Raw genomic sequence first — 11,664 nt, 5'->3', positions numbered from 1 at the left:
AAAGAAACTAAGCATAATAATAAAGGCACAGCCTCAATCTAGTTAATGCCTTTGCTAAGAAATAAAACCACGAACACTAAAAACCATAAGCAAAAACTATGGTAGGTAGTACTAGGTAGGTATGCAATTAAGCTCTAAGACGCCAATCAACGGTGGTGATACGCCAGAAACTGAAAATACTTAAGTAACCATCATCATCCATAAGCTGATGATAACAATCATCAACCAGCCCTATCCTGCAAGGGATGGGGTAATGATGCACATAAAAATAAGGAAAAGGGGTGAAGGGGAGGTGAATGTACATACACGAGGGGGATATTTTGAGTGGTAAAGGAGACGAGGAAGAGGGAGGTAAGGAAAAGTGCCAGCCACGGCTAACACTTCTCTTGAACAGAGAGGGAATAGCAGTAGCAAGTTCGTACAGCATCATTATGTTATGTTTTGTACAGTTGTCAAAGATGATGGGGGATGAGAAAAAGAAAATAAGAGTAAAAGTCAAGAGTTGGTATCTAAGCATGGGCTGCCAGGCCACCAGGTAATGGAGCATCGAGATCGATGTTTTCGACTGAGGTGCGGTTCTCGCCGCTCTCGCGGAACAAGTTCGTAAAGTACTTGCAGGCGGCGTCGCTTTCCTGCTTGGTCTTGCTGACTTCGTGCTTGCGGCGGCCGAGATCCTCGATGTCTTGCGCCAGGCTTGTTTGCAGGTTGCCGGCGGGGAGGCGCAGAATGCGGCGGACTTCGGACGAGATGCGCGTCGCGTTGGAGTGGACGTAGTCCATCTCCGAGAGGGTGGCGGCGAGCTTGCGTGAGAGACGAGGGGGGAGGGTCGTTGGGATGGAGGAGACCATGTAGGCGGCTGTCAAGGCGGCTGGTTTATTCGGTTAGTGAAAAGTTCAATAGAACGGCTTATAGGGTAGGACTCACCGATTGCCATGACACCAGGAATGAACAGGCGGCGCATATTGTTCGGTCCGAGGAACTTGACTGCGCTAAACACGCTGTCGATCCAGCTGATTCCGCCAAAGGCACGGCCTGTAAGAACCGTCAAGGCGGTCATGGCCATTCCTGTGCCGGCCACCTTCTCTTGACGCTCCCAAATGCCCGAGACGTCGAAGAAGTCCCAAAGTTCCACTTCCGTGTGCACTTGTCTAGCGAGAGTGTGACGACGACCGCGACGGAACATCATGTCTGCACGGAAGTTCAAGGGCGCAAACTTGTCCTCACCAACATGGAGGAGACCGATGTTCTGGATGAACCCGACGCCCTTTACCGTCTTTTCACGAGCGTAGTCCTCGCAGCCAGTTACAGCCGAAGCGATCTGATCCAACATGGCCACCTTCAGGTCTTCAGCATATTGGAATGCGGAGAGGAAACCCGGGTATTCGACGCCCAGATCAGCCTCCGAAACACGGGCGATGGTTTCACCCAGAGTAGACCGGGTGTGGTTGTAGACATCGTCGCAAGACTCGTCGACAAGCTTCTCGATCTGGTCACCAATCTCAACCTTCTTCTTCTTACCATCCTCGTACGCCGGTTCAAGCTCCGCCAGCTCGTCCGTGACGCGCTTAAGCTCAGTCTCAGCAACGTCGCGGTTCACCGAGGCCAACGAGTTGAGATCAGCAAGCAGGTTCAGGAGGTAGGTCCTGGCAGGAGCAAGCTTCGAGCGAGAGCGCTTTTCGAGAACGAAGCGGCGCAAGGAGCCCTCCAGGTTCTCAAAGTCTTGAATCTTCTCCCTCTCCTTGCCCTTTCCTTTATCCTTCTTGCCGGAAGGCTTATCGTCATCATCATCAGAGTCATCGCCATCACCACCACCAGAACCAGAGCTCTCCACCGAAACCGGAGGCGCTACCGGGATAGCGTTACTCGAGACGAAGTGCACCAGCTCAGCCGCTTCCTTGTACGTGCGGGGACTGAGCTTGCCAATCTGGTCCAAGATCATCCGCTCACAGCGCTGCTTGTCGCGAATCTGGTCGAAGCCGTTGACAACAATGAACATGTAAGCTTTCTCATGGGCAGCATTAAGAATGAATTCCTTTGCAGAGAGAGTGAAATGGTTTGCAGCGGAAACCACAAAAACGACCACATCGATCTCCTCCTGCCGAGCGAAGACCGCCGTCGTCTTAAGCGAGTCCGAGTTCAGACCAGGCGCATCAATCAGAGCGATATCCACCACTCCGTTGTTGAGAAGAGATTCGTCAATGGTTCGCACATCCTTCACGTAGACCTTGCACTGCATGTACTTGGAGTTGTCGATAACAATGTTCTCCAGCTCCTGAAGCGCATACACATCGTAGGTACTCTCATCGTTACGGTTGTAAAGCACATCTTTGTGCACAGCATGAACCTCCTCAACACCGCTGTTCTCGCGCGCATCCAGAACCTCACAGAAGATGCTCGTGCATGGCTGCTGATCCTCGGGGAGAACCTTGCGCCGCAACAGCGCATTACAGAACGTCGACTTTCCAGCGTTCAAATCACCCGTAATCAGAACCTTACTCGACGTATCCTCGATCCGATCACGCAGCGACAACAGATGCTTGATACTCTGGCTGATCTTGCCATCCAACAGCGACGCAATCGACGCTTTCTCCAGCGAGTGCACCAGCTCCGCCTGGGACAGTGCACCCAGCTTCAAATCCAGCTTGAGAATTGAAAACTCCTGCGCGATCTGGGGGCTCATCAGCCTCGGTTCCGACGGGACACGACGTTCCGCCGCAGCGCTGGATTCAGCCAAATCCTCGCCACCGGTCATCGTGGCAGCGCGTCTGACCATTCCGGGACGGGGGAAATCTTCCGATTCGGTGCTTGCATCTCCGAAAAACGACTGTCTCTTCTGCAAGGCGGGCTTTGGCGCAGGGGAACCAGGAGCGCTCTGGGAGGAGGGATAATGCGCAGGCCATTGGCGGTTCATGTTCTGGAGTTCTTTGAGGGTTTCGATAGTGCGCGAGATAGCACGCGCGAGCTTAGTGCGGTTCGAGTTGCTATAGATTCGAAGAGCAGACTGGTCAGTGTCTGCATATCTGATAGAAGGGAAATAAAAAAGTGATGACCACATACTATAATAATTGATGAACATGGCTCGCAACGACATGTCTCTCATGCTCCACTGTATAACCCGCACGTCAGTCACCTTTCCACATAAACTATATCCGGTATCAGTCCGGGGACAAAAACGAACCGGCAGGATTCCACTCTCCCAGATGCGTAGGGGTATGCATGGGGGTCGGGCGATCGACCATCAAATCGGCCCTCCAGTCGCCACCAGCATCACCTTCCATCACACTTCCACTGGGAATACTGCCTCCGTAGCCGGAATCCTCATGCAGGGATGCCATCAAGGCGGTCGCGCTCTCGGAGGTTGAGCCATTGCCGACGGTCATGTATGCAGGCGGGGGTCTCGGAAACATAGTAGAAGTACTAGTGCTGGGAAGGCGTTCCTCCTCCGTCGGCGGCGGAGGACGGGCGTGAGTGGGCGAGGAGGACGAAGGTGAGGATGAACCCTCGCCGGCAGAGGAGGCGCCCTGGCCGGGGAAATACTCCTGACTCATGGCGACCGACAGGGAAAGAATGAGGGGAGTTAATAGGGATGGAAAGCCATCAATCGGTGACGCGAAGATGGAAAGAAACGAAAGATTCCCTGGAAAAGCCCAAAGGGGTTTGGTCTGGTTTTCTGCATGTGACACTGTTTTATTACCGGAGTAAATTAGAGTATGTAATTAACTGGTATGGTATGGTACGGTGACCTTGATGTCACTTCAACTAGAGAAGTAGCCTGACATCCTATCTTCATTCCCCATCGCTACTTTGTTATCATTTCATGATATCTAGCCCTCCTTCGCTTCCTCCTTCGCCCACAAGCTGCATGTTATTCCCATCCTGCCGAAACAGCAATCACCATTGAACTCTCTCCCGACTCTCAAATACCCCCACCATGAACGTACGTCCGTCCCTATCTATCTGATCTATCCACCTAACCTTTCCCCTTCCCCGCATCGCCCCAAACTCAACCCAAACAAAATAAACTAACAACCACCCCCCACCAGATCGTCGAATGGGCCTTCGGCAAGCGCATGACGCCCGCCGAGCGTCTGCGCAAACATCAACGAGCGCTCGACCGGACCCAGCGCGAACTGGATCGCGAACGAGTCAAGCTTGAGAACCAGGAGAAGAAGCTAGTCCAGGATATTAAGAAGAGCGCGAAGAATGGACAGATTGGTGCTTGTAAGATCCAGGCGAAGGATCTGGTGAGGACGAGGAGGTGGGTGCTCCCCAATCCCTTGTCTCTTATTCCGAAGGCCGTGGTGGGCAGTATGCTAATGAGTAACGCGGGAAACAGGTATGTCCAGAAATTCTACCAGATGCGGACACAGTTACAGGCCATTTCGCTGCGGATTCAGGTACGATATCCCTTTTCCAATTTACACAGAGCAACCATAGCTCACAAGATCGATGGATGAATAGACGGTACGAAGCAACGAACAAATGATGCAATCCATGAAAGGCGCAACGATGTTACTAGGCAGCATGAACCGACAGATGAATCTCCCCGCGTTGCAACGAATCGCAATGGAATTCGAGCGAGAGAACGATATCATGGATCAACGACAGGAAATGATGGATGAGGCGATTGACGAAGCAACGGGATTGGAAGGCGAGGAGGAAGAAGGCGAGGATATTGTCAAGGAAGTTCTTGATGAGATTGGTGTGGATCTTAGCCAGGCGGTTCGTGCCCCTTCGCCCTCCCTCCCTTCGCAGGGAGATTCGATGAGATATATGATGCTAACATACTATTTAGCTGGGAGAAACACCCACCGATATACAAAAGACGGCCGTGGGCGAGACGAGAGTTGCGCAAGCGGTGGGTGCTGGGGGTGGAGGTGGCGGTGGTGTGAATACCAGTGACGATGACTTGCAGGCGAGATTGGATAGTCTGCGGAGGTGATGTGATTCATACTAGTTGTGATATGATAGTATGAGTTACATTTATTTGTTATAGCTATAAGCACTCTTTGCAGTTTGTTATGCGGTTTTCGTGTTTCGAACGGCGTTAGGGTAACTGGGTTTGCATTTATTCCATCCATCCATGAGCAATTTGACTTGAGTCCAATGATACAGATATTATTATTGCCTGTTGTACGTATGCTGAAGAAGTGAAAGAGAAAGCGCATAGTGAAATATATATATAAGCCATCTCGCCCGCGAGACTGACAATCTACTCAAATCGAACTCAAGCTTAATCCAACATCCAGTGAGTACTTATATTAGTAGTAATGGACCTCCCCATCCTTAATCCCCCCTCAATCCCCCAACAGCCGCCCACATCAACCTACCCATCTATCTCTTTCTGCGTTAAACCAAATCACCTAGTAGCAGCCTGCCTCCTAATCTCCAGCGTGTCCATCTCTACCCAATAACTGGACTGCCCAAACCAGGGCATCGACAACAACTCCTGCAACTTCGGTCTCTCCTCCGGGTCCTTCGTAAACATAGCCCTCAGCATATCCACACAATCCTGCGAGAGGTCTTCACTAACAGGCAACTCCTCTCTAATAACGCGCTGCCTTCGCTCCCTTATCTTCCTCATTCTCCGGGCCTGCTGTGCAGCACTCCTACCCATATGCCACTCGGAAAGACGCCCGATATCCGGATCCGGGTTTGGCTCTTCCCAAGGCGCGAAGCCGTGTAGGAGCTCGTAGATGATGCAGCCGAGTTGCCAGAGCGTGAGGCCGCGGACGTCATGGCGAAGGGGGATTTGGACGGTACCGTCGCTGAAGTCGGTGTTGTCATAATTCGGCTTTAGGAGTTCGGTGGCGAGTTCGGGTGTCATGAATTTCTCGTAGTTGGGGATGTAGGGCGTGTGGCGTTTTTGGAAGTCTGCGTCGCGCAGGCCGAAGTGAATGAGGCCGAGGTCAATTAGGGTTGTCTGTTTTGGTTGGAGGGGTTAGTAGGTGGGTTCTTTTAGGGTGCAGGATGGTTGGTTGTAGGGTTCTGTCTGTAGAGAGGGGCTTACATTTAAAGCATCGTCTAGTAGGTAGTTCAAGTGTGAGATGTCCGTGTGGCAGAGTCGCATATCATGTAGGTATGATGTTGCTTCAAGCAGTTGGGTCGCTATCTGGCAGACGGCCACCTCGTCTAGTCCGGTCTGCTTTCCTTTAAATAAAAGGTAGCTGTCTCCGCTGAGTGGCAGCAACCCATTCTTAAGCCAATCCTTCGTTTCGGAATATGGGTCGTACTTCTTTTCACGGACTTCATCGGGAACTGTAGCTTCCATCACCGTTGCCTTGTACTTGCCGTGGGAGTAGACGGAGTCCAGCATCGGGAACCGCCTACAGCCAGCCGTGAGCAGCAGAAGGTATGCCTCCATTGGAATATAGCGGAACTGATGCGGCTGTTGATAGTATAGAGGCGCCACACTCGGATCACTTTTCCTTTTTCTTATATCTGTATTGATGGTCGATGAAGTCTCGACCTTGATTGCGTATAGCTTTTGTTTTTCCGGAGGTCTGGTATCACTTCCTAGAGACGTTGGTCAGCAAAGGAAGCCAGCACTAGTCATATTGAGGTCAGGGGGCTTACGCTTATGTGCCAGGAAGACGACGCCAAAGGCTGTGAATCTGCATTAGCGAACTATCCAAAAGCACAAGAGGGTCAGAACCCCATACTTCCTCTCCCCAGAATGCCCCGGAGAACAAAATCGTCATCCAGGTTGGGACAGATACTAGCGCGGTACGTATCATACACGTTCTCATCGCCTTGACGATGGATAGTAGATTCTTTATCGTGTATGCTTTGCTGGTATCTATAACTGTCTGTTCGAGGTTCCCCGTCCACCTCGTGCGTGCATTTGGATATCTCTGTCTCTGCTCTGGCTTGCATGCTGGCGTAGTAGCGCCTTGAGAGTACCTCATGGAGTTGGGGATGTTCGGCTGCTAGCAGGCTCTCTGGTTGTAAAAGATCGTGGATCAATGCTGCCAGACTCGACTCCCATGTGTAGACGTGGGCCCATAGTTGCCGATGCTCTGCAGCACTCAAGAGATGGGCATTAGTTAGGACCCCGACGAGGCGGGCGAATTCGCGGCTCCAGAACATCTGATTTCTGTTGTCGTCCGCCATTGCGAGAATGTCAAAAGATGTCGAAATAGGGTTTTAGGGTCAGCTATAGCCTCCTCCCGGTAGTTTGAGTAGAGGGCAGGCTTTTATAGTAGTGGAGGTAAACTGGAGGGCTCCAAGAGCGCCATGAATACTACCGACAAAGGGATGCATCGCGGATCGTGATTTCCTTACTTTCACATAAAGAGCCTTTGTTTTTACTGCGCCGTTGTTAGTGGTTGGAACATTGAAAAGAAAGAGCCCGGTATGCGAGTGATTGTTCGGATTGTTCTATTAGTCCAAACATGTATACAAAGAACACAAGGTTGTGGACATTCAGCAAAAACCCTACTACGAGATCAAACGGTACATGAGGCGATTTTTCCAGTATAGTCTTGAGAGACCCTAACTGGACCATGACTCGCGCAACAGCCCAACGGTCAATTTGATAGATCACATGAGGGCAACATCTTGAGAATGTATGTGCTGCTTAGAGTTTAACTTTCATTCACCTAGGGTTTCTTTTAGCGTTAGCTTTTGTGCTCGTGGAGGGGCTGTTAGTAAAATGAGATACCGATGTTTTCCAGACTGGCAATGTCATGTTCCGATATAGATTCTATAAGTCATGGAAGGAGGGTGTACTAAGACTGAGCATCCAATAAGGGACTCCCAACCTGCAGGATGGGCCCAGCTGAGGCCTGGAGCACCTGCAGGCATATGCCATGAGTCACGGCTGATCTGGCCTATCATCAAAGCGGGCGGCCGTTCTCAATACGACTAGCAAGGAAGATGACGATATCTTTCGCCTGGACTCTTAAAGGAGGGGGAGAAAAGTACCGTTTCATGGTGGTGGAGGTTGTGGTGGTGGTGATCCTGCTGCTGGTGGTGGCGGCCATCGAAGACGACAGAGCGGAATTGATCATTTCCACCATCGCATACAGCACGATCAGCGTAACAAGAAAAGAACCCATGACGTGCAGCATTTGCTGGATACTTCTATACGTTTCTGTATGTAGGGAAGTGGATTGATCCACTCTACTTCAATGACAGTGACGGGCAAGCAGAACATGTCTCTTTGAACCAGACGGACATACGGCGGCAAAGGGGGGTTTGGCTGCAGAACCGGCGCATCCCTGCGGCCAATCAGGCTTGTGGGAACTAGAAGTTCATTGTTGGGCAACAGCGCTGAATGGCGGTTAGGCTGCAGCGATGTTCGTCCTGGACTGTGAAAGCCTGGGCCTGAACACAGCAGCAAACCCGCTAGCCAGTCGGCCACATGCAGGTAGAGTGCACCATGACGGCGGCCTTGCTTGTTCGTTTTTCTTCATCTTCCATCTGATTGTCTTGCTCACCCGTCATCGCCCATCCAACATCAGATCAGACTTTTTACTGCCGCCTTCTTACTCCGGGCTGTAGTTGCTCGTCGCTCTGGGAAGATGTTGGGTTTTCTTACTTGCTGCTGCATCGCCCCATTCCATTGCGGCTGAGGAAGGCTGCCTGCGATACGAAGCCCGGGCAAACACGCGGCCAGAGAAGCAGTCGCGAGCCCGCGACTCAGTAACGACTATCATTCATCCAGAAGAGGGGGGTGGATATAAAAAGACGCAGGTCAAAGGGGCGAATGACATTGCGCCAAAATGGCCAGGGCAGTTCTCCTTGCCCATGCCCGGGCGATGTCGCGCCCTGCTAATTCCGTCTTGCGCAGCGACGGAGGGACCTGCGCGCTTTTCCCCTGGTCCTTTCATTTGGACGGCGCATCGTGATTGAACGATTGCCATGGTCACAAGCAAAGACTCCAGTAGCTCCGCGACCATGATATCCCGAATCTTTTGGGGTTGGATGGTTGCTTCTGCTGGGCATGCAGCTTTCCAAACCTAATGGCAAGGCAGAAAGCACCAGGGATCTTCATCTCCTGAAACAATCTTACACCATGATTATTGCCAGTAGTCCGTCGTCATTAAAAGAGACCAGTTGACCCCTCCATGACCTCCCTGGCGCGTTCGGGGATATAAGGAGGTTATACTTGCTCGCTCTTTGCTCTTGACCCCGCTTCTCCCATTTCCGTTTTTCCCGAATCCCATCCCATTCCCTAGGGTTTGCTGCGTCTGCTCGGCTCCTTTTCTTCTTCCTTCTTGCTCACCTTGACAGCTCCCTCCTTTCCGCCTGAGGATTGACATACTTACGGGTCCCCCGTGGCCGCATCCTCTCGGTCCCCAACAGGAGCGGAGTCTTACAGTATGGCGGTCATCAACCAGAACAACAACAAACAGGTGCCTCCTGCGCCTCCGACTCATCATCCACCTATGCGCCCGAATGAGGGTGTCCGTGTGGCGCAAGCAGGCTCACCACGTCCCATGAACCCGGAGTACTTGGTTCATCAGATGAATCGGCTCAATGTTCAACCGGAGAAACCCCCGGCTGTCAACAATCCAAAGCCCAAGGAGACCACCACGGTCGTTGAGGAGATTGATGCTCGTGCACCCTTCTACTACCTGGGGTACACCTTCTTCAAGGCCGATGCCGTACCCGGGCACAAGTCCACCTGGAACCATGTGGAACGGACCAAGATGAACCTCAGCCAGTCTGATTTGATGAAGCTGGTGCACAAGCGAACCAAGAAGATCCCCATCGCGGAGCAATATCAGTCCCTGTCCAAGGTCAAACGTGCGCATTTGGACCAGCTGATCAGCGAACTTAGGAAGAGTGACCCCCATTTTGAATGGACCTGCGTCTATGTCAAGGAGGACGAGAAGCCATTCAAGGGTAAGAACTCCCGGCGGGGTGACTATGAGACGCTTTCCGTGAACGTTGTCATCATGAGAAAGGCTACAGATCTGGTGTTTCCCAAGATACCCGTCGACGACCATGTAGATGTGGAGGCCCTTCCTAAACCACAGGACCGTGTGCCAACTCACGTGCACAATAATCCATCCGAATCGGGACCAAAGGGGATGTCTAGGAGCATGCAGCCTAGTGAGCCACTGGTTGGGCCTACTATCCATCAGGGGACAATGCCACCGGCCATGAATCATAACCAGCAGCCTCTGCCTACAAGGTTCCATCAGCCTCCTACTCATCAATCTCCACCCCATCAGCCACCTCCCCATCAGCCGCCTCCTCAAATTCCTCAGGGATATGCGGGGCCACGACCACATATGTCCCAGGGCCCCTGGCCGTGGGTGCACGGGATGCCAGCTGGTATGCACCCACACCGCGCTCAGCCAGGCATGCCTGTCTCTACGATGCCTGCGTCTGCTATGCCCAGTTCTGCAGTGCCTGCTCCTGTCATGCCTAGTGCTGCCATGTCTGGCCAAGCCAACGTTCCGCACATGATGGCTCAGCCGAATGGCCTGCGAGGCGTCCACATGGCAGCCGGAATGTTCCACCAAAGGCAGGGATTCGACCCCCGCGCCCAGTTCTCCGGCCAGCAAGAGACCCATCCTTCTGACAAAGGACCCGCCCCTGCCCATGCCCCTGCTCCAACCACTACCCCGGCTCCCCCAGAGACTAAGCCCGAGAACGTCAGGCCCTCCACGCCGGCGGCAGATCCCGAGCTAGAACTGGGACTAGAGTCGAGTAGTGTGGGGGATGATGAATCCGTGTTCGACTTTGACGACGACAGCTCCATCACCGATAGCTCTGATGAAGAGCCCGAACTGGAGGATAAACCCCAGCCGTGGCGCGGTAGTCTCTATCGTCGACACTCCGCCCCCCGGGCGAAGCATGCATACCGCACCCATTATCGGAAGCAGCCCCAGAAAAACGGGTCGGACAGCAAGACGAACCGGTCAGGGTATCCCAATGGCTGCATTGACGTGGTGCCTGCAGACAGTAAACATGTCGACCCACGCAGCGAGGGTGCCGTTAGTGGGGGTGGTGGTGGTGGTAGTGGCAGTGGTCCCAGTCAAGAAGTGAGCCGGCCAGCGCGGGACCGGCCCAAGATCATCCATGCGCCAGTGAGTGCAGACGAGTTAGATTTGGAGCAACTTTTGGCCGAGAGGGCAGAGCGGTTCCGAGGGGGGCGGGCCCGGAACGATATTCGGGCGCGAATACTAGATGACCGCGAGGCCCGATTGGAGCATCGCGAGCGGATGGTGGAATATCGGGCCCGCGTGCTGGAGGAACGGGAACGCTTGGATGATGCATGTTACCTCGGACGACGCATGTCCCTGCGCGAACCGGGCACCTTCTATGGCCCTCGACGATATTACCTCCCGGAGGGGCTTCAATGATGGTGCAGGGTCCTTGAAGGTATTAGTTACATAGGACTAGTCGAATTGGGGAGGAAAGGGGGGGGGGGGGGGGGGGGAGCAATGGTAGGGGGAAATCGCTTCATTGTTTTTCCCTGGGAAAGTCAGTTTACCAGTGGATTTTCGGGTATTTGCATTTTGGGATCGGGTGAAGGAGGGATCCAAGTGGGTATCTCATAACGTCATGGGGGGGAGAAGACAAAAGTTCCATCGGAAGCTGCAGTTCAACCGCGCACACACACAGACGCACCCTGAAGATTATCATTTCTCATCCTTGTGCAATAGCAATGTTATATTATAGGTGGATTATCACGCGCCGAGTTAC

The 11,664-nt window shown here is 52.8% G+C and overlaps 4 protein-coding genes across 4 annotated transcripts; 2 read left to right on the top strand and 2 right to left on the bottom strand.

Moving 5' to 3' along the window:
- Positions 1-68: 68 nt before the first annotated feature.
- Positions 69-3,597, bottom strand: BO83DRAFT_220450 (mitofusin). The gene is made up of 4 exons (XM_025526815.1): positions 3,179-3,597; positions 3,058-3,106; positions 925-2,981; positions 69-868 (listed from the first exon to the last, which is right to left on the bottom strand). The coding sequence occupies exons 1-4, from the start codon at positions 3,546-3,548 to the stop codon at positions 510-512; spliced, it is 2,835 nt and encodes a 944-aa protein (XP_025389960.1). The 5' UTR covers positions 3,549-3,597; the 3' UTR covers positions 69-509.
- Positions 3,598-3,796: 199 nt separating this feature from the next.
- On the top strand, positions 3,797-5,161 carry BO83DRAFT_376608 (ESCRT-III subunit protein DID4). The gene is made up of 5 exons (XM_025530766.1): positions 3,797-3,937; positions 4,044-4,258; positions 4,337-4,397; positions 4,462-4,722; positions 4,796-5,161. The coding sequence occupies exons 1-5, from the start codon at positions 3,932-3,934 to the stop codon at positions 4,940-4,942; spliced, it is 690 nt and encodes a 229-aa protein (XP_025389959.1). The 5' UTR covers positions 3,797-3,931; the 3' UTR covers positions 4,943-5,161.
- A 198-nt stretch (positions 5,162-5,359) lies between these two features.
- BO83DRAFT_386800 (Protein kinase domain-containing protein) lies at positions 5,360-7,113 on the bottom strand (the record flags this gene model as incomplete). The annotated part of the gene is made up of 4 exons (XM_025532685.1): positions 5,360-5,923; positions 6,011-6,516; positions 6,577-6,606; positions 6,663-7,113. The coding sequence occupies 4 exons, from the start codon at positions 7,111-7,113 to the stop codon at positions 5,360-5,362; spliced, it is 1,551 nt and encodes a 516-aa protein (XP_025389958.1).
- Positions 7,114-9,392: 2,279 nt separating this feature from the next.
- On the top strand, positions 9,393-11,321 carry BO83DRAFT_308997 (uncharacterized protein; the record flags this gene model as incomplete). The annotated part of the gene is made up of 1 exon (XM_025527384.1): positions 9,393-11,321. One exon carries the CDS (start codon positions 9,393-9,395, stop codon positions 11,319-11,321), a length of 1,929 nt encoding a protein of 642 aa, XP_025389957.1.
- Between the last annotated feature and the right edge of the window lie 343 nt (positions 11,322-11,664).

The sequence above is a fragment of the Aspergillus eucalypticola genome (assembly GCF_003184535.1).
Source record: "Aspergillus eucalypticola CBS 122712 chromosome Unknown BO83scaffold_7, whole genome shotgun sequence".
Taxonomy (NCBI): domain Eukaryota; kingdom Fungi; phylum Ascomycota; class Eurotiomycetes; order Eurotiales; family Aspergillaceae; genus Aspergillus; species Aspergillus eucalypticola.
This window is presented reverse-complemented; position numbering and strand designations above follow the sequence as displayed.

Excerpts from the sequence above, each read along its gene's own strand:
- BO83DRAFT_220450 (XM_025526815.1), bottom strand. The coding sequence starts at position 3,548 with ATGAGTCAGGAGTATTTCCCCGGCCAGGGCGCCTCCTCTGCCGGCGAG. Across the intron at positions 3,107-3,178 it reads GGGAGAGTGGAATCCTGCCG|TGGAGCATGAGAGACATGTC; the intron begins GTTCGTTTTTGT and ends CGGGTTATACAG. Across the intron at positions 2,982-3,057 it reads CATGTTCATCAATTATTATA|CAACTCGAACCGCACTAAGC; the intron begins GTATGTGGTCAT and ends TCGAATCTATAG.
- BO83DRAFT_376608 (XM_025530766.1), top strand. Across the intron at positions 4,398-4,461 it reads CCATTTCGCTGCGGATTCAG|ACGGTACGAAGCAACGAACA; the intron begins GTACGATATCCC and ends ATGGATGAATAG. Across the intron at positions 4,723-4,795 it reads GTGTGGATCTTAGCCAGGCG|CTGGGAGAAACACCCACCGA; the intron begins GTTCGTGCCCCT and ends CATACTATTTAG.